General features: G+C 39.8%; 1 protein-coding gene across 1 annotated transcript in view; it reads right to left on the reverse strand.

Annotated features, from left to right (window-relative positions):
- The window catches only part of RAB2A (RAB2A, member RAS oncogene family), a 48,790-nt gene extending 24,126 nt beyond the window's left edge, over nt 1–24,664 (reverse strand). The window contains exons 1-4 of the mRNA XM_054190226.1: nt 24,482–24,664; nt 24,277–24,382; nt 14,268–14,339; nt 10,574–10,641 (exon numbers count right to left, since the gene is read on the reverse strand). Coding sequence (XP_054046201.1) covers nt 10,574–10,641; nt 14,268–14,339; nt 24,277–24,322 — 186 coding nt within the window. The 5' untranslated portion in view covers nt 24,323–24,382; nt 24,482–24,664. The remainder of the gene's footprint in view (nt 1–10,573; nt 10,642–14,267; nt 14,340–24,276; nt 24,383–24,481) is intronic.
- Between the last annotated feature and the right edge of the window lie 478 nt (nt 24,665–25,142).

Here is a 25,142-nt window from a genome sequence, read left to right on the forward strand (position 1 = left end):
GTTGGGGAGAAAGTCTCTAACACCAGCAAGAGAATGCACATAAGGAGAAGATACCAACTACAGCACAGTGCTGTTTAAAAAAAAAAAAATATCGGAACAAGACCTCTAAACCTTTTTTGGCAATCCCTGACAACCCAATTTACTGAATGGCTTCACAATACATGAATCATTATTAGAGCACAGAATGGACTCCTAGCAACTAAGCTCTGAAGACAAATTTGAAAGGAAGCAAATAACCCAGAGCTTCACATTTGAATTCAATAACCCGCTCCCTGGGGCAGCTGTTGACACTAGAATAAATAAAGCCCATTGTAAATAAATGATGAATGACATCTTTACGCCCACCATCTGCTGGTGTAAAGGTTGTTGGAAGGCCAAGGATGCAGATTTTATCCGTTATATCATAAACTGCAGCCAGCTTTCAACAGTCTTCAGATGGAATTCTTTCAGTAATCATTTTATTATGAGAAAACAGAAAATGGTTCTGAATTCAATTTTACACAATTCTGCTCCACAGTTAATCAATTTCCTCTGTACTTGATAAATAATGCTTGTCAAATAGCTACAGGATGCAACAGTCATCTTCATATACACTGGTGAAAAACTTCAGAGATTCTACATAAATTAGATAGTTCTCACAGAAAAGTACTCTGTAAAAATCTCAGCACTTGCTCAAAAGAACACAGTTCTGAAAAATAAATATTCATAGTTGCAGACCTTGAGCTCCCCATGCTCATGTTTGTCAGAAGTAGTATCTAGCACTTAACAATTGTTAGAAAAAACATTTACTTCTAATATTCAGTAATAACAGAAGCTTTAGCATAATTCAAAGGTAACACAGAACACAATTAAGAAATACTAATATTAATGCTGAAAAACACCCATATGCAGCAAGATAGTTATCTGCAGAACTATAGGAAATGACCCTGATTTAACCCATGAAAAGCATTATTTTTTCAAATAAAAGCTATCCTTCATCTCTACCTACAAAATTAGTGTACAGAGAACTTTCTCTTCTCACAGTTACTGTACTTTTCTTAATATAAGGTCTTCTTGAATTCAAGGAGAACGTGATCTAGATTCTGTCACTGAACAAGAACAGTGGTGCAAGTTTCAACGTGTTCAGTCTTCAGAAAGCATCCTTATCTTCCAGAATAATCATAGAATACCAGGTTGAAAGGGACCTCAAGGATCACCTGGTCCAACCTTTCCTGGCAAAAGCACAGTCTAGACAAGATGGCCCAAAACCTTGTCCAGCTGAATCTTAAGAGTGTCCAATGATAGGGAATCCATCACTTCCCTGGGGAGATTATTCCCACAGCTAATTGTTCTCATTGTGAAAAACTGTCCTCTTACATCCAGTCAGAATCTCCCCTGGAGTAACTTGTACCCATTACCCCTTGTTTTTCCCATGTGACTCCTTGTAAACAGGGAGTCTCTGCCTTCTTTGTAGCCACCCTTTAAATACTAGAACACTGTGATAAGGTCTCCCCTAAGCCTTCTTTTCTCAAGGCTGGACAAACCCAGGTCTCTCATCCTTTCCTCAAACGGCAGGCTCCCCAGTCCTACCATCATCTTGGTGGCCTTTCTCTGGACCTTCTTTCAGCCTGTCCACATCTTTTTTGTATAGCGGGGACCAAAACTGAACACAGTATTCCAGGTGTGGCCTGACAAGTGCTGAGTAGAGTGGTCAGTGACTTTTTCATTGCTGCTGGTGATGCCCTTGTTGATGCAACCCAGCATCCTGTTGGCTTTCATTGCTGCAGCAGCTCACTGTTCACTCATATTGAGCTTGCTGTCCACCAGTACCCCCAGGTCCCTTTCCACAGAGCTGCTCCCCAGCCAGGTAGACCCCAGCCTCTGCTGCACTCCTGAATTATATTTTCCCAGGTGCAAGACCTTACACTTGTCCTTGTTAGCCCACTCTTCCAGCCTATCTAAGTCTTCCTGCAGGGTGGCTCTCCCTTCCGAAGTGTCCACTTCTCTACTCGGTTTGGTGTCACCAAACTTCACCAGGGTACACTTGATCCCATCACTTGATCCCATTCACTTATGAAGATACTAAACAGTGTTGGGGCCAGTATCAATCCCTAGGGGACCCCACTTGTGACAGGTTACTCAAGTTACTTCAGTTTAAAAAAAACCAACACTTTGTCTTAGCCATTCTAGTGGAAAAAGCTACAAGAGACAGACAATATACTGCATACACTAGCATATGCGCTTGGCCAAGAGTCCAAGTGCATCTTTAAGTAAACTAAGGTAATAGAATACAGACAATCTGTTAGAATGCACCAAGGAATACTGAAACCAAGTTTTTAGTGCGATACTTTGTTCCCTACCCAGAAGCTCCACTAAAGCCTACAACTTTTTCTTGGTGTGGTGACTAGCTCAAGTGCACAGTAGATGCATAAAACATTTTCCTAACTAGACAACAGACAAGTTATTATTACCAGGGTATTCCATGTATTGCCTAAAATCATACATGAGGTGGACTTAGCCTACCACATTAAGATTGCCTGTTCACCTTCATAAATTCCACCCTGACACAAATTGTTCGTCTACCTGAATAAACTAATCACGGTCAACTAAGACTGTCAGAGGTCCTATCAGATCTTACAAAAACATAAGAATTGTGAGTTCTTACAATAATTGCTTTTTTACAAAAATTCAGTATCTAAATCCTGAAAATACTGTTAACATTTTAAATTGTCTCCCTTGCTCATGATGAAATTTAAATATCATTGCTTCCTGAAGACTGGGGAAAAAAGGTGGAAAATATCACCTCTTCATCACCAAAGAAGATACAGTCTTCCATGTAGCAATAATGAATTTGTGCTTACAGACAACACAAACTGAATTCCCTTTCACTCTAAACAGAAGAAAGTCGATTTTCTGTAAAGAAACTCCATGATGTTTCTTATTATTTTATATATGATATGAAAATATATAAACATAAATAACTTTTATATATATAATTTACTGTTTATTTTAATAGTGTCATTCTGAATGACAGATCTATAAGGTCAATATATCAGGGTTAGGCATGTAGAATATACTCCACAGCTTTTTTTTTAGTATCATTGTTAGTTTAAGCATTTTTCATTTGACAATTTGCTCTTTTTTTTGTTTGTTTTCGTCAAGGGGGACAAGCTACTCCAAAGACGACAAAACCAAAAAAAGTGTAGGCTATTAGGCAAAACGGACTTTTTTTTTAAAAATACAAGTGTGTTGTAATTGTATTTTATCAGTCTTGCAACGTAGGACTCACACAAGTTTAGCTACTTGCTGCAAGGAGTAACAAACAGAAGTAGCAATATGGAAGCTCAGTATAAATTAAAACCAGCTTTGATACCAGACAAAAGCCCTTTCTCTTAAGTGGAATTAATATTGTTCTTACCATCCCTTTTATGTTCTCCCAAAAGCCAGCATTTCCTCCCCCTCCTCCCCACACCCCCCTGCCATGTTATAAAGCTTTTTTCATAGAATCAGAATGATTGAGGTGGGAAAGGACCTCTGGAAATCACCTGTTCCAGCCCCCTGGCTCAAGCAGGGCCACTTAGAGCAGGTTGCCCAGGCCATGTCCAGATGGCTTTAGAAGATTTCCAAGGATGCAGACCCCACAACCTCTTGGGGCAACCTGTGACGGTGCTCCATGTGGGGAGAGAGGGGCATGGGAACAGTAGTGGCAGTACCCACCAAATGAATGTTAATCAGAGTATTTCCCAAGGCCATATTACATCTAGTACAGATAACACAAGCCTTTGCTCTGAGGCAACCCCTGGTTATACCCACTTTGAGTTACACTGCAATGGAAGTGGGAAGATGAAAGATCTTTTGGTAACAGACAGACCGTGACAGCTATTTCACATGTAGAAACTCTGGCTCAGACAAGGCTGTCTCCAGGAGCGAATAAACACTTACTGAACAGGCCTGAACACGCATCCTCTCTCTTCAGAGGAAAAGGTGCTAGCTCTGACGTGAGTAGTTCACTAATCATGAAAAAATGTGGGCCTCTGACAAACAAGTGATGTTTTAAGTGCTAAGTAACATTCTATTTGACTGTTTTCTGGACTGTAAGCTTTTACAATTCGTATCATATTGTTTAACAAAAACAATCTTTCTGATATGACAGACTTAATCATAGTTCTAGGAGTTACAAGTCTTCAAAATAGTACAAAAATCTTCATCCCTGCTTGAACCGTAGAACTGCATGGACATATATCCCATGTCCTTCTCTAAATATACCTCAGTATAGAGACCAAAACACAATTTCAAAATAATGATGTAAGCAGATTATTAAGCATTATCAATCATTTAGATAACTAGGTCACTAAATAATCAGAGATTTAAGGCCTGCACTAAAGTTTTCAGGAACATTTAAGCTATATAACTGTGTTATCATTGACACATATCTGTGGCACATCTGAGAAAAGATTCCAAGTGTTACTATTCCTACAGGAAACCTCAGTGTCATTTCCAAGTGTGTGGTGTAGTCACATAGGTGTCAGTTGCAAAGTGTGCAGGAAAGTCTTTGTTATCAAAAAGGGTTCCTTGCAAGTTCCTTAACTGCATGTTTTTGAAACTACAAACGAAGGAAAATAAATATAAAAAGAAGAGCTATGATGTTGTACAAGAAAGTAGATAATGAAATAGGATCCGCAACAGCACGTCTCCCTAGAAAACAGTCCATTAGTTTTACTGAATTCTCTGTTCTTAATGCTAAAGAATTTAGAAAGTTTCTTCAAGGACAGAGTTATCTGAGTACATTCCAGCAGGCCTTCAACATTCAAGCTGACCGATAGTTTTTAAACTAGGAGGAAACTTTATAGTATACATCTACATGAAAAATATGAAACTACAATGTACCACTGCTAGTAGCTCTAGACTACTTCACTTTTAAAAGGGGCATGCATGTGTGGTATGTTCAAACCCAATGACCTCATTCACATCAGGAATTATTACTTACGTAAACTTGTTCACACTTTCATAAGCTTTATAGAAAACTAAAAAGACATCTAAGAAACAACCAACTCACATAAGTGTCACACTACCTGTGACAACTGCCAGCTGGGAACTACTCCACAAAGTTGAGCCCTGGAACAAAATGTTCCCGAAAGAGAGGAGCAACACATACCTTTGAATATAGTTTTGAAAGTTATAAATAAATTAACACCCTTTTAGTCACATGGCATCTTGTTTATACAAATGCCTTAATCTTTCTTGCAATCATGCCTCTACTCAAGAGGAGGAATTTTAAGGTCATTTACTAGTATGTAGTACAAAAAATAGGCACAAAAGTAATAGAAAAATAGAAAAACACCCTGCTGCTTTCCAGGAAAGACATTCCTGAACAGGAACAGAACTAAAGACACTTATGAAGAGGAATCCGTAACAATTTAAGAAAGCATCAGAATTGATGTGGAAGATTCAGCCAAGTTACTTGTTGCTTCAGAATAACCCTGTCAGCATCCTAATAAGAACTGAAATTTCAAGAGGATTAAAGATCCCTAAGGGTGAAACTGTACATGTCTAAATACAGATCATTTGTATATATGCCTTTTCTTCTGATGTTGGTGATGAATGCATGCCATTTAGACATCCAAAGCAATTCCCAACACCTCACAGAAACAGAAAGCTTTAGCACTCCATTATTAGAAGCACCCTTATGATTTATTTCAGGTTCTAAATATATTTGACAACTTTAGGTTTTAAGTAGCCACCCTCACTAAAAATGGGAGTTCCACTATGGACAAAAAGAAGTGATTTGCCCTCCTTCCACCTAAAGCCAGCCACCTAAGCAAGAGCTCACTCTATTATTGTAGAAAGCCACAGATTAACTGACAAGAAATCTATAACCGGTCAGAAAATAAAACACCAATAATATAGTATTTCAATAACCAAATACATTTAAACACATGGCACTAAGCTAGAAGGTGTATCAAGCGAACTTAGCTTCCTAAAGTGCCACCATGGATGTGAACAATAACTTAGATACTGGCACTGAAGTTCAGATGATGGTCCTATTACGTAAACTGCAAAAGGAATAACTATTAAATGGACAAATTCCTGCCCCGATCCATGAATCCAGAAATAAGTTAATGCTCCCACATAGCAGCAAACACAGTCTGTGAACTGATGATCAAACTAGTTTCAGGAACCAAAACAGATCCTCTGCAAGTTCTTGTTACTTCACAGCAGGAAAACAGAGGACCATGAGCACTGAGTCATCATAACTTGAGCTGTAAGATGTAGCCACACTCTTGCAGGTACAAGGGTTAAAGAGTCAAATTAGTAAAAATACAGTAAAAGAATTCACCAACTGCCCATGAACATAAAACTATGCTCTGACTGCCAAAGCAAGGAGAAAATATCATGAAGTAGACCAATAGTAAAGAAACTCTTGGGGGTGAGCACTACATCCTAGCAACTGTCAATATCACTAAGATGAAATGAACATTCGTTTAATGAATTAACAGAACTTTATTTGGTTCTACTAGACCCAAATAATTTGCAAATACATGAAAAATAACTGAATTTCCAAGGATTAGTATATTCTTAATAACTGAAAGCGGACAAACAAGTCACACTGTGGTTTTAGGGAAAAAAGAGACATGCCTGCACCAACTATGCCTTCCATCTTGCACAAACACACTTTTTTTTGTACAAGCTCTCAACAACTAGAAAGCCGTGTCAATTTAATTAGAAAGCTCACTTGTATGGAAACCAAGAAGTTACTTGAAATTATCTTATGAAACAGAAAAGATTATTTCAGATATTTAGTCTTAGTCTAAGCAAGACTAGTCTTAGTCTAAGCAAGACTAGGGTGTTATAGAAACATAATAATGAATAAAACATTTATCACAGATTTCCATGAAATTAAGTAGAAATTAAAAAATATTGTATTTAAATGCGCAGGAAAAATTCTCATCCATATCAATTTAATTTAGAGAACATAAGTAGTATTAGTTAGTATCATCACTGATCTCTCTCCCTGCAAGCATCTGAGAAAACTTGAATTCCCTCTTTCAACTACTGCTTATTTTTGCTCATCAACAATGACTTGTTAGTAACAGTCAATACAATACAGAACATCCCCCTCAACAACAAAATGAAGGCTACTGACTCAGCCTGGTAACAAGCCCAGCATCTCTCTACAACAATGAGGTTTTTCTGAGGAAAAACAATTTTAATATTTCTCAGTGTTACACTGCCACAAGACAAACAACCTCATCTACACAGCTTGTTTAAACTCACAAAGCTCTGAACCTCCCAGAACGGTCATTTTGATCCTTACCAGCTTTTGTAGACCACTTCTAGTTCCTTAAAAGTTATTCTTGCAACTGACACTAACCAGCTAAAATACCACACTTCCACAAAGGAATAGCTTAACTTCTCATTGTAGGCAATAACCAACTAACCAGTTCTGACAAAAATATTTCTAAGTTTATCCAATTATTGAAAGCCTTTACTAAGACTAAAGACACAGGAAAGGAAATAATCTAGATACTCAAGAGAGACAAGACAAATGAACAATTTGGTCCAATATCTGCACTCCCCCTGACTGACCTAAAGGTATCAGAAAGGAAAAGTGAAATCCAAGGACTCGCAGACCTAAAAACCTGGGGGTGCCACAGCACACATAGCAGCAAGGTTGCAGAGCCCAGCAGTAGGGAGACCAGGAGCACCCTGCAGCTGGGAGACAACAACAGGACACACTATTCGCTGGTGTAGACATACGATCAGCAGTAGAGTTGAGATTGCAAGAACCTATCACTAAGTATGCAAGGGCCACACTGAATATCTTTCATGGAACATGGAGTTCAGGGTTTCTGGTGTTGTTTTGGGGCATGGTGGTTGTTGAAGTTGGGTTTTCTTTGGGCTGTGTGTGCATGTGGTGTTTTGGTTTGGTGGGTTTTTTTTGTTTGTTTGGTTTTTTTTTTGTTACATTAGACTTATTTTACTAGACTACCAGCTCACAGGACTACAATTTCTAATGGTCATTCCAGTTCGGCCTCACACGAAAGGAATTCCATTTGCATCCCCCACATGAAAAACAGACTACAGTAAGCAGAGCTAACTTCTTTAACACACTTCTGATCCAAACTAAGATGCTAACGAAAAGTCAAATATTCCTGAATTATGATACCAGAAGAGCACACAAATGGATCTCATAGACATACAACAGTGTTAGCTTCAGCTGCCCCTGTAAGTTACAACATAACCCTGCAGTGAGGTATGCTGCAGGTTCCATATAGCCCCATTATTAAGATACACCTTTCCTTGGAACTGCAGCGATTTGCTGAAGACAACACATACTGAGCATCATTGCATAGAAATATCTGGCCAGAAAAATCTGAATTAAAGTGTTTGATTCTCTTAAGAAAGTTTGTCGTTATTCATTATTAACCAGTCAACGCAAATTTTATCCAGTTCTGCACTTCTTGTGTCTTTACTCAAGATGCTTCCTGTTCAGTGATGGATTAAAAGCAGGTATGTAAGGCTAATGCTAAATCAGAGAAGTGCTGGTGCTGTGACTCAGTAAGCACCAAGTGAAAACATATACTTCATGTGTTTCCTTAGCCATAGGTGTAAAACGAACTATCTCTTATCAAACAGAAATTGTTACAGCTTAATAAATGCTGAGATAGCACCAATAAGAGCTAGCAGTTTTTGCTAACAGAAAAAGAAACTCAGGAAATGCTTAACATAGATACACAATACGGACATGGTAACCTTGGCCATTCTGGACACCTTTGTGTACCTTAACATTCATAAGTAAAACATCTCTTGAGAATTACCTCATTATATTTCTCATTTTCCTGTTCCTTCAACACCTTTGCACCCAAGATCAGAACTAAGAGACTGGAATTTAGATGTGCTTACAAGCCAAGATTGAATTAGAATAGAAATATCCTGTGTTTTAAAAATCAGATTATACACAGTTAAAATTTAAACTACGGCCAATACACTAAGTCGCTCATTACTTACAACTTATAAATTATTAACTATAACACAAGTGTACAACCTACTCAGTGTATGAAAGCTTTCAATGAGTATTTTGAATTTATGTACGATATACTTGAGAAGCTAGCCAGATTAAATCCCTGCTCAAAAAGAGTTTGTAAGTTATAATCAAAATCAATTCCATTGAAATTTTGGCTATCAGACATGTTCGCATGCATTCAAGAAGTAAGACTGTGAAGAGTCACTAAGTTAGAGGCACCGAAAAAAACCACAGCCTACTCAAAAATAGTTGAAGTCTGTTGGATATAAGGAGCACATAATAGCACATTAACAAAATCAGTTTGAAAGCCAATGAAAGACAGTGGCTGTATTGGTAGCAAAATTAGTAATTTTGTCTACAGAGAATCTGTCACAATTTTAGGAAACAAGGACCAATGTAGATATGTTCTCACACAGTCACACTACATACTAAAAGTTTGCTTCTGAAGCTACTGTTTATGCAGAGATTTGCTTGTCTATTGAACTTAAAAGTGATCAGCCGCTTTGGTAGTTAGCAATCCACAGTTATAACTGAAATATTATACCTGAAATATTGCATTTGTTTACATTTTTATGTACACATGCACATACGTAGGCATGCATATATGAATGTATCTCCCTTCATTGATTTGCTATACCAAAAAGAGCACATACATGAGGCTATGGCTCACGTATCCATAAGTTTCTAAAGGTATCCTAAAATGCTTTTGGAGAAGGAAACAGATAACCCTGCCTTAGGAAACAGCCAAGTACATTTGAAAGACATAGCTATCAGTATAAGCATCTTAAAGCCACTGCATCATAACAAGCATAGGCATTGGGGCTGACTGCTCTATGGTAAAGTGACTGACAAGAAGAAAACAGCTGACTTTGCTAACGTATGTTCTTAACCTGAGCACCCTCAAAAGTCAAAGTCTGCTTTTTAGTAGGCTTTTTCAAACTTAAGCTTTTACTAGACACTTCTTGACTGACTGAAGTATTTACTATCTTCATGATTATAGCGAACTTGAGTTTTTAAGTCTTCTTCATGAAAACAGTGAGCCATATCTTTTCTTCTACAGTGGAAATGCAAACATTTCCTCTAGAGAATGCTTGATTAAAGCTAGCAGACACATCACAATTTCCTCACAGGATGTTATATTAACCAGACCTTGTACGAATGCACAGAGAAAGACTATTTAGAGAAACAGAAGTTCTTAATAATATATATAAGAAGTTCTTAATAATATATAAAAAATATTAAATAATGATATAATAATATAGAATTCTTAATAATATATGCCTAACTTTCACAAAAAAGTTAGGCAGCATAAATTCCAGTCTTACAAATCTGTCGAAGTTTTACTGAGGAAGTAAAGTTACAGTGCAAAGAGCAGAAGTTTGCACTGTTTTAAGAATACATCACACCAAAAAAGGAAATTTTAGGAAGTTTTTGACCTTCATAGAAAACCAAAGCTGCGAGAGAACGTACATAGTCTCACATGGGTGCTGATGATAGAGAGCTTAACCAAAACAAAAGGAAAGCTAGTGGAACCATATGTTTAAATAATTTCTATGATTTATTACTTACCGTATCCCATATCTGAAGCTTTATCTGTTTTCCATCAATAGTTATCATTCGAGCCCCAAATTCTACACCTGGATAGATTTTACAAAAGATTACATTATTAGCATATATCAGAAAGAAGAATGTCAAGTACTATGAAAGCGAGAACGTAAGTTTAAGTTAACTCAACATTGTATTTGCAGGAAAGAATCTGTTTCACAGTCTGTTTTTAGTTAATTTTCCAGCTGCTTGAAAGAGCTGGAAAGTTTTCCAGAAGGAAGCAAGCTGCTACTTTCCAAGTGGTTTAGATACACATTAATTAAAAAGCAAGTGTCAAGGACTTATTTCCTACGAAGTTTTCCAAACGATTTAGTAACTCTAGATCAGAGTAAGAAAAACATGTCCATTTGAAGGCAAACAGGAAATTGAAGAGTCACAGTTATTATAACACTCCAGCAATGATAGATTGCTGAAACCAGTTTAGAAGAAACTAAACCTACTATTCTTTAATCAGTAAAATATTCTATTAAGTAAGCATATAAACGTCACCTTCAACACAATCAATTTTATTACTCTATTAATTAAAAATCATCTGCTTTATGAAAAAAGTGCTCCCAGAATTCTAGCTATATAAGATCAAATTTAATAACTGAGAAAAGAAATTGTTTCAAATAAATAAAAGGAATTTCTTCAATAGAAAAATTCAGCTTTTTGTACCATTTTTTAAAGCAATTTTAAGATCGTTAACCGTAAATTAAGCATAGATTGAGGCTATTACTACAGTAGTTAAAAACCTGACAAATGCCTAGAGATAGTAAACATATTTAAAGGCTATCAAGTTTCTATTAACTTATGCTTCATATATCCATTATTTCAGTAAAAATAAAGATCTGGTAGCTTAAGTTTTGTTTAAAATTGGTCACTGTCTAGATTTGGACTGAAGCAGCCCTGATTTGAAGTATTCCAAATGTTTCTTCAAAAGCTTGTTTAGAATATTGGGCGGGGGGGGGGGGAGGTGGCATTGCTTTCTGCAGGATGACTTTTGGGGTGGGGGCAGGGCAGAACCACCACCCCACACACGCCCCTCGACATCGCAGCCAAATAAAAGCCCTGGGCCAGAGAACACTGTGCTCTCTTTAGCATCCAAAAAACCTGCAGTAACTGTATGCAAACAAGTTGGAAGAATGAAGGGGGAAGGACAGAAAGGCAGAAGCAGGTGAATGCCAATTCTCTCTCTGAAGCTGATTGCAAAGCCAGGAGAAGGTCCTTGGACTACTACAAGTGTCAACACTGCAGGTATTACTTGATCTCAAAATGCAGATACAGAGCTGCTGATTTAAATCCAGCAATAGTCCTGAATGGTTAGTTTCTACACACAACCCCATAGAAAAATTTAAAGGATATTTATCCTGTTCCATCAAAATATCTGCTGAGAGAAAATTTTGAATTTCAAACAACACAGAGTTTCACGGGAAGTTTGTTCTCAAAGAAGGGATAGGAGCCGCTCAAGTTTACAGTAAGTACATGTCCTAAGGGCAATGGGCAAATCAAACAATGTTTACAGTGTTTTTTTTGTTACCCATATCTACCTACAAATGTTGTGGGCTTTTTTCCAGTTGGGTTTTTGTATGCATGTTTGGGTTGTTTTGGGGGGTTGGGTTTTTTTTTGTTCCCCCGCCTCCCCCCACCCGGCCCCAGCTGCATCATGCAGCTTCTTCCTCCCTCCTTCATTTAATAACAGATACTTCAATTCCCAAATGAAAAATAACCAGAGGTAGTTGTTACATGGTAAGTTCTTCTAGAGTACACTAGTACAGTTATGTGCAGTTCTGAATGTAGCTCAAAGACAGAAAAATACCCGCTTCTATGTATTCTTTCTTCTCCCCCTGTCTAGTTTTCATTAGAAGTAAAGTTTCTCCATGAATTTCTTAAATCTTAGAGATAACATTTTAGACTAGCTACACTAAAATTTGGGGCTGAATTTTGCACAACTCTAGACAAAATGTCTTTTTTCCACTATGTCCAATTTCAGTTTCCCTTCTCTTCCCCCGAGCTGCTCACACCAGGAATAGAATCTGTACTCCCATAGGCTAAAATCATTGTATTATACTGAAAAAAGCTAGGCTATCTCAGCAGTTAACATAATCAGTTGGAGGTGCATTAGATAACATCAACCCATCCCATCTTGCCCTGCATGGGCATTCCTGTGACTTTGAACCCATGTTCTTCATTTATCTGTCTTCTAAATCTGTTTGCGTGCTTGGAAGAAGCACTCTCCCGGCCAAAACACACAAACAAGCCCTATCAGTTGAGTGAAACGAAGTGCTTCCAGCCTATGCCCCTCCTTCCCCTTTCCAAGCAGCTTCGCATGCTCCATTCCTACGTCCCTCATTATGTTGCTATGTAGGTTCACCTTCTCATCCCACTAGCTTGTTTTTGCTCCCAGATTTCAGCTAGCTATACACCAGGCAAAAAACTGGCGCTACAAACACCCTGATGAGGTGAAGTTGTTTCCCACAGCCTATCAGTTTGCCGATATGACAGGGCTGCCAAAGGCGTGATATATATATATAGATATATACATATAAGGCATCGTATATTTTGCAGTCCTGAAGAAGAAAAGACGACAATAACTCATGCCTCCCTACAGAACACAGGCTCTTTATTCAGCCAGCCTATCTGCTGCCAAGACCTCAGAAATACTCGAAAACTGATGTTAGCCTAAGCATTTGAATTATATTAGACAGCCACACACAAGGTGTGGGAGGACTGTTAAGAAAGGGAAACCATAACCAAACCACCTGATACATTCTGTTACACAAAGAATATTTGTTTATATTTCAAGCATCTATTTCAGTACTCCCAAACACAAAGGAAGCCTACCTATTCCCAGGCACAGGAAGGTAGGAATACATTTTGTATTGGCTCATACAGGTTCCCTGAAAAAACAACAAGAAGTTCAAAGGTTCTGCAACCTTACCAGAGGCTAGCACCTGTTATGGTCAACACTGAAACTGATCTGAAGACCGAGCTTGCCAATAGAAGAATTTATTCCCACACTATTCCTCAATATTTTGTGTGGAGAGATAAAGAAGAGTTTGCATCATTTGCTGCACTTAGATCAGAGGCAATGTGTTCTGTCAATGTGTATTCCTTTCCCTAGTATCAATATCAAATCATACCTAACACAAGCTGTCCACCTCCAATTGAGAGGTCAGGAAAAAAAGCCCTTGTCCCTTCCAAATAGTGAATACCTTCACACTTTAATCCCTCTCTATCCAGAATTCAGTCTTCCCAAATAGTAAATTTATTTATTCATCTTCAAGATTAGCTTTGCTTTAGTTTATCTGTAACTTGTCTTCAAGATTCCGTAGCTAGGCTAATATTCTGCTCCCTAGTGAAAAAACTGCCATTTGCATCACCATCAATGTATTTCAAGCTTGGCCAATTCTGCTTCCATGCCCAGTTTTTAGCTTTTCTGAAGAGACAGTCGGGATACTACCATTATGAATTTTTTTAACCATTTCAGATTATACCTTACAATAAGAAAAATGGCATCCACTTGGCTTTATCAGCTGAGAAATATTCATCAGCTAAAGATTCATTGCTACCTTAATACAGCACAAATCCTACATTATCACAGCACAAACTCAAAAATGCATGCTGAGGTACCCTAGCTGCTTAATCATTAGCATTGTGGGGGACAAAAGAGACTTACCAATAGTGAGATCGTGGACTGGTTGAAACCGCTTGTCTGTAAACTGTAACAATAAACATGATTTCCCAACACCTATAAAAAAAAAGAAGTTTTAAGCAAATTAAAAAAGATCTGTTAAGAACCAATAGAAATTAATTTAAATGAATGGTATATATTGCTTAAAATTTATTACTAGAACTTGAGATACTAGATTTCACCTACTTTGAAGTGTATGCAATGTTTTCATAACGTAACAGCTTTTAAAGTTCCAGAAACATTAAAGTCAAAGCAGTTATTTTCAAAAATTGAACAAAAATTAATTATTCTTTCAGAAAAGTAGTTCTGCCTTTAAAATTAATGAGGAAAAAAGTTTCCTAACAGACCTTCTAAGTATCATTTTCACATCCTCTCTCCACAGTAACTACAGGTCTTGCTGTTCCTCACAACTCTATGCCTGCTTCCCCTTCAGTACTTTCAGCTTTCTTCCAAGGTAAGTTGATCCTCAATAGCACCTTACTCCCACCTATCTCCCAATTTATCAGCTGATGTAACAGCAGTACACATAGGGCTCTTACAACCACTATGTGTTACTGCCCACTGGTTCCCAATAGGCCAAACAATAGTCCAAGCAGAACTGGCAACAGCTGAGTTCACATAACAGACAGACAGCACAAGCATTGTCCCCCTCAGATATCCAGATTTCAGACCCAAATGGGTTAACTACTTTATATTACATGGACACTGGTCATCAAAAGGGCAATTTCTTCTGTTTGTGAAAGCACAGAAAAGCAAAAGTTAATGCAGTCAATGAAAGTACTCAAACTACCTAAGTTTGTAAATGTAATATATTTTACAGTTAAATTTTCCTTGTTCTTTTACTTGGAGTTGTCATTCTTCCCTTTCTGCTCAATCAAATTTCATATTTTCAGCCTTTTAAAACTTGACTATCATACATTTGGTTTACATAAATTTAAACTCTGAACTATATCATATAACATACAATACCATAGCATCCAAGTTCCTGCTGTACTTTGCTTTATCTGCCCAGTAAGATAAGGCTATTTTAGCCACATACTAGAGGTCAGCAACAGCTGATCAGGAGTGACATATCTGGTAATAAAAGACTGCAAAGGGCTAAAGAAAAGAACCATACTGCAAGACACAAGGTAGGCATACCCAAAGTTTGCATATAGTGACATTGCTGAATTTAGGAGTAGAAAGATCAAAGTCTTTTAGTATGGTTTCATGAGGAAACAAAGCCTATACAGTCATAATCACTGCCCACCTGTAATTTTGGTCTTAAAAGTTAAGTGGCCAGTTTCTATCACATCTAGCTGGAACAGGAGACTTGCATTTAATTTTGTCACAAAATGAATGTTATCAACAGGCTGATGACACTCTGAAATTAATATCCCAAGCGATGCAGCAATTCCAGCAGCCTAAACCAGCTGTTGATGCTGCTATCCCTACTCTCTTCCCTACAGCATGTTCCTGCCCCTTTCTCCGTATTGCTTGAGAACTCATCTGAGCCATTTCAGTTGTCAGTTGTAGCACACTACACCCTGACAAGAAGAGTGACAAAGCAAACAGAAATGGCTTCCTGCAGGGTCAGACAAGCATGAGAGTTAGTTCAAATGAGGGAAGAGAAATGCAGCACCCAGCAGATCAACAGCTTACACCGGCATGGAACTACAGCCCAAGGCAAAGTTTGCAGCATCAGCCTCAACAGATCTCTTTTCTTAGATCTGCTGGCCTATCATAGCAAGCTGTCAGAACACAAGCAGCTTGGAAGGAGGTATAGATTTTCTTCAACAGAATTAGTGGACATAAGATAAGTGGATAAGGAATGAGGGAGAACACTGGAACTAAGAAACAGTGAGAACAGCAGGCAGAACCCTGCAGCTGTAGGGACAGAGAACACAAATCCCTAAGGAACCTTAAAATAGTAATAGTTCTTCTACTCACAGAACACTGTTTGCATATACAGGTAACTTTTACACCACAAATGAAATCCAGCTACCCCACCACAGAACATAATCACCATCTCACTTACAAAAAACAACCTATAAATAAAACCAGAAATAGAATGTAGAATAGCTTTTCACATTAATGTCACAAAGTTATTTCAGTATCATTGGATAAGACAGAACGTCAAAACTAATCAATATTCCTGCACAAGTCTTACAAACATTAGAAAAATATTTCAAAAATCTAATCGACAAAGTGACACTCAATTAAGTGTCCCAGCACCACCTCTCAAGTGGAAATCTGATATTTCTTGTTCTTGTAAGGCTGGTGACCAGCTTGTTGCTTCAGGAGAACATCTGAACACTGGCTTCAGCACAGCAAAGATGACAGACAAGCACAACCCCTCTGATGCAAGCACTGTCTCAAACTGGCACAAGATGACTGTACCTCTCATTACTTCTATGTAGCAGGCCTTTTAGGAGCAGACTGATGGGTTCACACACAGAAACAGAAGAAATAACTAGTTTCTGTTTAATGCCATTTTTGCTACTTTGGAACCTTCCAGCAAAAAACGTTTGCAAGTCCCAAAGTTCTGTACTGTCGTTGACTGAAAAAGAGGTTCAAAAACTTGCAAATGAAGCTGTAGTGCCTCTTAAATCTAGGTTAGGATCCATTTTAGATAGTACTTATAAATATTTTATTGTCTACATCCAATAGTAATATTGTGTTTTAATTTTATAGTTTTAACACATTGTAAGTTTGTAACAGGAAAGTTCTTATGAGACTAGCTTGTGGCCCATGCACTTACAGAGCCTGAGCAGACTGTGCTATCACAGACAAAGGAACAGGAGCTGTATATGAACTCCCATGCAGTTTACCGCCTTGTGACATAAATAGATGCTGTAAAGATCAATTAACGGTTGCACAACAGCTCATTCCACGGCATACAAATGGTTTAAAGTAACTACGCTGGTTAACTCTAAAAGCAAAGTGTTTTTTTACCAGTTATTCACTTAGCACTGTTAAGTCTCATACCTGAAAGGAGGCAGACACTCTGGGAAAAGTAGTTGAGCATGTCTTATGAAAGTCAATTGTAGAACACAAAATGGACAGATTCAGTTATTTATTAACTAATTTTCCATTTTACTGACACAATTACTTTAATATAGCTTCAGATAAACAAAAAATCTTAGTATCTTAAAACAAGAAATGAGCAGAGCTTGGATACACTTCACCAACAAACACAGTAAACAAAAGCTCTTGCTTAGGAACAAATTAAAACAATGGATTATGTGCTCAGAGGGGAGCAATGTGCTTCCCTGGAAGTGCCTGTTCTAGGATCCCTTCATCACATCTTAACACTCAAATAGCGATGGGAAGTGGAATTTGTGCTACAACAGTTTTACCCTCCAGCTCTGAATTACAAACTATCAGCCTGAGTTGGTTCTCCAAATTCCTTGGCCCCCCTTAATAGCTTCCTCTTTATCTGGGTGCTGCTCTGCAGTCAATTTCCCTAAGCAAAGTGTTTGGCCCAGTCACCCTTCAACACCTCCCTTCCCCATCAACACTAGTGTTCATTTCAGTGCTCAGCAAGCCAGAACAGCTAATGGTAAAGCTGACCTCTCCCCTTCTCACTCATGAGGTTATGCAGTGAGCTAAACCAAGAAATGCATCCAGCATAAAACTACAGTCACCCAAAACACTACTATGTGCAGGAGATAAGAGCTACAAAATATATAGCAAAGGGAAGGGTTGTTCTTTTCAGTAGCAGGCTGCACTCATAGCAATTAAAAAGGCAGCTCTGGAATCACAGCACACATAATGATACAGCTGAGCCACTTACACAGCTTTTGCTAAGAAAGCTGACTTGCTTCCTCCTCCCCTTCCAGCTCCTGTGACTCCCTGTGAATACAGCAAGGAAAGTTCAGTTGTCAGCTGCAAAGTCAGAGATGACTACTGTCAACATGAGGAAAACTTACAGGCTTTTCTTACCACTAGATGAAACTCTTCTACTGCCAGATTACAGCCAGAAGAAAAGGATTCACAAAAATTTAAACCAACGTAACTAACTGCTGCAGTCCTGTCCCTTCCACTGATGTATGTTTGAGTGTCTTAGAAAGCTGATCTGGCTCAAAAGTAAAAATGCCTAAAAAAAAGGGGGAGAGGGGACTAAATAATTGCCTTACTTGTTCACATAACCACCACTGTAGCCCAATAAAGGTGACAGAGGAAAAGAACTGGAGTAGTAGTCATCCCAACCTGGGTATCAAAACTGAATCCTGAAGACAAGTATCTTTAGTTAATCCGCTAGCTGCCTCTGATGGGTAGACTCACTCCTTCCCACACAGTTCCACCTCCTTACTCAAAATGGCTCTTATACTTTTCTGACCGTTTCTGCTATTCGTTTGGTTTTGTTTTTTAAATCATCTTTGTGAGTTGAACTGGGTCTCTGAAGGATCAGGCAAGTGCTGACTCTGACAGCTAAGAAGCAGAGGTTCATAGCTGAAAGGAGTGGTAACCAGGTCCACCCGTTTTGGCAGCAGATAAACACTGGCTTAATTCAGTCATCTCACAGAACTGTATTTTTCCTCTTGTTGCTTCACAAGACAGGGTGATCAATTGGCTCACTACCCACAGAGATGAAAACCTACTCCCCCTTTGATATCTTGCTCTCACCCATCCTCCTAGGTCCAGTTTCCTCCCTTGAAAGTACTCCAGACCTTGGTAAGCACTTCCCCAGGCCAACTCAGCTGATTCAGACACCAATAGTAAGTTAACCCCCCAAATAGGTATGTTTCTATTGTGTTAGCAGCTTGATTCACCTCATGATAGACTATCTAAGTCACCACGAGGTAAGGGGACCAAGACTTCCAGTCACAAGTAATCAACTATGTCGCTTGGAAGCCCCAATATCAACTGACCTGAAATAAGTCTTCTGCTTCTCTTACCTCCCTTTAGAAAACAAAAATAGATCTTTAAATAGGCTAAGGATGGTCTCAAACAACAGAAGTCTCAAACAACATATATTTTAAAACCAACTCAGATTTAAAACAGATAATTAAACAGTAAAAATGTCACAAGATGCATACCTCTAACCAGACTTATGGGCTACTTCTAGTTCTTTCTAGTAGTCTGCACAGCTTCATAAGCCCTTTTCTTATCACAGGCCACAGCTCATTCCCAATGTCCTTCCTTTCCAACCACAGCATCTTTATGCAACTCAGCAGAGTGCAATATTACCCTTTCACAGACCTAAGCATAATAAGCCATTAATCTAAAGCAAAGATTTTTCTTAACCTCTTTTCATCCAGTTATGATAGTCATAACTCTGTCATTAAATGGGAAAATTTTATTTAAATTAATAGGAAGGACAAACTACGAAATTCCAAACTGCCAGTTACAGAGCAAATGGACTTCACATACCAATTATAGCACGGACAAGCAGAGAAGAAAAACAACCTCCAAAAATCCTTCATGATGGCTATGTAAGTTTTGGAAAAATAATGTAATAAAAATGGCTTTTTAACTGTTTTAAAGGTAATTCAGCTTAATATTAAATAAATAAACATTGCTGCGAATTATTTACAACAGCACATCTGAATTCTATGATATAAGTTTTCCTTTCTACATAAAAATTAGTGCAGACTTACAAACTGAAAGGAGCTGTTCAGCTTCATCACATTTCATTTAGTATGGCACTACCCAATTACTAACTCTGCAGGTTTTAAAAATAAGTAAATAAAAGTTATTTCCAAACAAAATTACACTACATGAGACTGTAGAAAACCTCTTCATGTCCTGGGTGATCACAAAAGACTTAGAAAACTGACAGCCATTGATAATAAAATGGTTTTAGTCAAGATTGAGGGGGAAGGGGGTGAGTTAGGGTTTTTTTGGGGGTAGGGTTGTTGGGTTTTTTTAATTAGAGGTTAGAATTAGTACAAGAATGGATAGTAACTGTCTCATGAAACGATTTGTAAGGGCATCTACTTACAGTTTGTTATTTCTAGTTACCTTCTTCTAAGAGGCTAAGATGTACAACGCCTAATATCTGCTCTTTTAGGAATCAAAGCATCATCAAAAGGGTCTCAAAGCAAGATACAAGTAGTACAGATCAGTACTCTGATTTTCAGTATGAACAACTTCTCAGACTATCATGACGCGTTAACACCAGCTCTAGTGGGATCAAAACCTGTTTAGTTAAGAAGTATTGTTACATACTCTTAGAAAATGAGGGCAAGAGCCTCTGGTCATTGCACATTGCTAGCTAGGAACAGCTGCTGTTCCAGAACAAAGTGCACTGACACTAGAAACATTTCATAGGGAGGACTGAAAAATAAAGCTAATTCAGTCGCTTAATTTCAACATTTGAGAATCTCCTAGACAAGTGAAATGGTTGACTAGACAGCTCACTTTACCCTAGAGAGCAAGGAGAATTAGATCACCAAGCAGTTACACTTACTCTCACCATCTTCCCCTAAAAAGAATAACTTTGAGATATCGTTGGTTTATAACCCAGCAACTATCAGCTGAAATTGAAAGACAAGTGAAAGTTCATTATGCAAGAAGCTCTGAGGGTTGCTGAACTAACACGTTCAAGAAAAGCGGAAGACAGACCTGCTTATGGAAGATGCAGCAACACTGATCATAGAGAGACATTTAGATGGGATACAACTGACAAGTTATACTAGTGGCAAGAAATCTGACCATTGCAAAACTGGTATTTCAAATATACTAAAGTTAAGTAGCATTCTCTGGTGGAATCTAGTAAATATACTCTAATACAAGAAAATCTTGTTTAATGCATATTAAATATTCTGGGGAAAAAAAATCCAGCTGTAGTCTTCGCAGAAATCTATGTATTATGCCCAGTTTATTTCCATGTGGTACATGGCTGGTAACAAAAACATTTAAGGAGAAAGGATTTCACCATCATACAGTAAAACTTTTCAGAAAAAAAGCGTCAAACTTTCAGTCACAAACTGAAAAACCATGCAGTACTTGTGTGCTAAGAGTGTTCACCCTCACTCAGATCAAAGTCCATCTCCACTGGTGGCCAAAAGCAGATGCGTAGGGAAGAGTGGATGAACACATCAACTCCTACCGGCAATCAAAATGAAACACACTATCAACCACTACGGCAAAGGTCTCAGAACCCTAAGCAGAATGCACCACTTATGCTTCAAAACGCATGTGCAAACTCCTACAGTGTTTTGGAAATATCCAGATCAAAAAATTTTTCCTGGTTAACTCTCACAGCAGTCTATTCTATAATACTTGTATGTTTCTGTTAAAGATACCAACTCCATGAAATTCCACAGCTACTGTCCCACTGATACTATGTAAAAACCACACAGTTTTATGACAATGTTTTTTTAGTATCTGAAAGACAGCCATGCCATTTCAGGTCTCTCCCACAACAGAAAACTAACTAGGTCTTAAAACAGTTCCAACTACATAGAAAAAAAACTTTTTTTTTTAATTAAATAAAATTAATTAATTAAAAATAAATAAGTAAAACGTAACAACCAGAACACAATCAATCCTAAATTCATAGAGCTACCATGCCTGAAGTACCAGCAAAAGAAAAAGTCACTGAATGTCAATGACCAATGAAGCAAGCAACGCAAGGGGACAAGAGCTGTTGAGCAAAAAGCAGTCTTGCACAGTCAGTTTCTGTGGCTGTCATTTTAAGAGACTGTGATCATACTGAATTCCTGTGTTTAAGTAGATGAAAGCATGTGGAATCACAACTCAGAGAAGACACATGCAGGTGTCTTGTATAACTGCAGGGGTTTTTCGTTGCTTTGTTTATGGCTTGCATAACCCACTTCATTTTGTAGTGCTGAAAAGGAAGAGGAGCTAAATGTTAACATCTGTCCTCAGCTGATGCTGTCTTACTTTTCTCCTACAGTTTGTTTACAACTAATTGCTGAGTCACCAGGCAGCTGATCCATTTCCAAAGACTCTAAATCAAGTCCCAGAGATAAATTTCCCGATGGCTATGAAAATTACATGGCCTGCCAGGCCACTGGAATATCTTCACTGGTTGGAATGCTGTGGCATTCCACCGCTGGAACCGAACGAGACAGTCCCGATCCACTCTTAATTTCCATCAGCAGAGCTGTGAGTTCAGCTGCCTTCGTCTGAGGAACAGTAGTAACACCTAAACCATCACAGCCATTTTGGCAACAAACAACTGTGTGCAACACAAATTGGCTCTTCAGTACTAGCTATATTAGAATACTCAAAAGGCTCATAGGAGATCTAAATAAAAGCAAAGCCAACTTACCACTATTGGCATATTTAATTCACTTCAAGAATGATAGCTGCAGTGTTTTAATTAGCTTCCTGTAGCAACTCTGAATAAAAGCCACAGGAATTAAAAAAAAAAAAAAAACACTTGTGAGCTGTTTTCCTGTTTCCCTTCTTTATCTCACCCTTCCCATGTTTGGCTCTTAAGCAGCTGAAATAACTTCAGAAGCGACGCACATCCATTCTGTATTTCACATTTCAAGCAACTGAAATGCAGAAGTGCACTGCAGACCACTACACTAAGGACTGTGTAAAATTGTAAAAATTTAGTCACTATATGATCAAGGTACCAAACCAATTATTTGCTGTCATCTCTACCACTTTAACGATTATGGTTTTTAGAGATGCACCAGAATTGGCCACCTGTTCTGAAGCACTATCATTTTGAATTCTGCACTACCCTGGGCAGAGGAACCTCTTCTTACTTCCCCTGAATCCGATCAGGTAATCTCCTGTCCTCTGGTTTAACAAGCTGTCACTAATCTAAATACTCAAGAAAAATCAAAATTTTCACGTATCATCTACAGCCTAATGCTTCCAACACGGTCATTATAGCTGTGATATATTTCTTAAGATTCATTTGTACTTCAGCTGCTATTGCAGTAGCCTAAAAAAAATTCTTCTAGAGTTTAAATATAGGTTTAAAAAAGATAAAAAAAAAATCACATAGTAGTTATATCCAGTGTACTTAACAACCTCACATGTAATGCAACTATAGTGTATAATTACACTCAAGCAACAGATAATTTTGTTCATAGGTATGAAGTACAATTATGCTGGCATCCCTACAAAAGCATGTAAAATGACAGCTGTGTCATCAAACTTATTAAAGAAGGCATTTATTCAGGTATGAGGAAAACAGCAAGAAAGATGCACAATACTTAACTATATTAGTTACCTTGTCCTGACAAAAATTTGATGAAAGTATGCTACTGTCATCCACACTATGCTGAGGAAACATAGAATATATTGGCAAAGGGCCTTCAAATAGCAATTTCTATCAGCATATGGTTATACCTGCGGCATTTGTAAGCACTATTAATTGTTACACAGCAGCCAACAACAAACGGAATGGAGCAAGTTTTTAAAAAGTGTCAAGAAGCAACTTGAAGCATCTGGGAAAGCAGTAGTCAAAAAAATAGAATAGTCCCTGTAAACTAGAAGGAAAGAGGAAGGGCTTTTAATTTTCATTTGACAGCATGCCTCAACACTTTAACAGTTTGCTACAGCACCTCAAGCCAGGGCTGGAAAGGGCATCCTTGGAGCCTGAGATGAAGGCACCTCACAGCAGCAGCCTTTGCCTCGCCATAAAAATACGGGATGGCATTTGGCACCTCCCAAGTCTCGCTGCTGTGGGGCTGCAAATAAGTGGCACTACCCAAGTACAAGTTTTGCAGTGACAGCGCCTTCTTCCCCCACCTCCCCGGCTCAAATGCCGCAGCCAGGGGCGTGACACAGCCCGACGTGCCCCACGGCCTGTCGGCCAGGCCCGGCGGCGGCCGTCGGGCTCCTAGGCCTGTGCGGGGCCCAAGGCCGCCGGGCGCGGAGCCGGCGAGAGGCAGGCCGAGGCCCCGGGCGGGGCCCAGCGCGGAGGCGGGGGAGGGAGCCGCCTCTTCGCGCAAGAGCCACCACGTCGACGACGCCAGCACTGCGGAAATGGGAGCGGGCAGCCGGGCCCTTGCTGTCTCCGCTCCGCCCGCCCGCCGCCGGGGCGGCCTGGCCAGGCCTCCCCGCCCCCGCCGCTTACCTGTGTCCCCGATGATGATGTACTTGAAGAGATACGCGTAGGCCATGGCCGCCCGCTCCCCTCTTCTCGCTCGCTCCTTCCTGGCGCCCCGCTGTCAGGGCTCGCGCTGCAGAGAGGTGGAAACGGTTAACGGCTGCACCGGGCGGCGGTTAACGGCTCCGCCGGGCCCCTCCGCGGCCACCGCTCCGCTCGCTTCCCTCCCTACCTCCGCCCCGGCGGGCTGGCTCGGTGGCTGCTGCCCCCCCTCCCGAGGCTCCCGGGAAGGGCAGACGACGACGGCGGCAGCGGGAAGAGCGGGCGGCGAAGAACAATAACAGGCGCCTGAGCGGCCCCGGACCCTCCGGCAACGTCACGCACCCACCTCCTCGTTCCGCTCCTCCCCCCGACCCGGAAGTGCTGAGGTAGCGGCTGGCCCGCGGGGGCGGGGCTCCACCGCCCGCCCCGCCCCGCCCGTGGGGGCTGAGGGGAGGAAGCGGTGGCCGGGAGCCTCTGGGGCTTCGCTGAGGGGGTTGTTTGGGCTGACGTGTACACACACCCCCACCGGCTGTTCTGGCGGGTGCTGGGCCTTGAGGCCACTGTTTTCGCTTCGCCTTGGTGGGAGGGATAAGCGACAGGGTGCTCCGTCCCGGGGCCTCGTCGTGGCGGCGGGCCCGCTGGCGTCTCCCCCGCTGTGACCCCCGAGCGGCTCCGCGGGGGAGCGGGGGGAAGAGAAAGTTACCTTGGAGGGGGAAGGCCGGGGAAAGGAGTACGGCGGCAGCCGCGCCTGTGTTCGGCGCTGCTGGGCGCCGGGTCTGCAGCAGGGTCAGGGGGGGCTGAAATACAAGAATGCGGCGAAAACCCGATGCGGCTGTTCGGAGCAATTTATG

This window comes from Rissa tridactyla, chromosome 2 (assembly GCF_028500815.1).
Source record: "Rissa tridactyla isolate bRisTri1 chromosome 2, bRisTri1.patW.cur.20221130, whole genome shotgun sequence".
Lineage (NCBI taxonomy): Eukaryota > Metazoa > Chordata > Aves > Charadriiformes > Laridae > Rissa > Rissa tridactyla.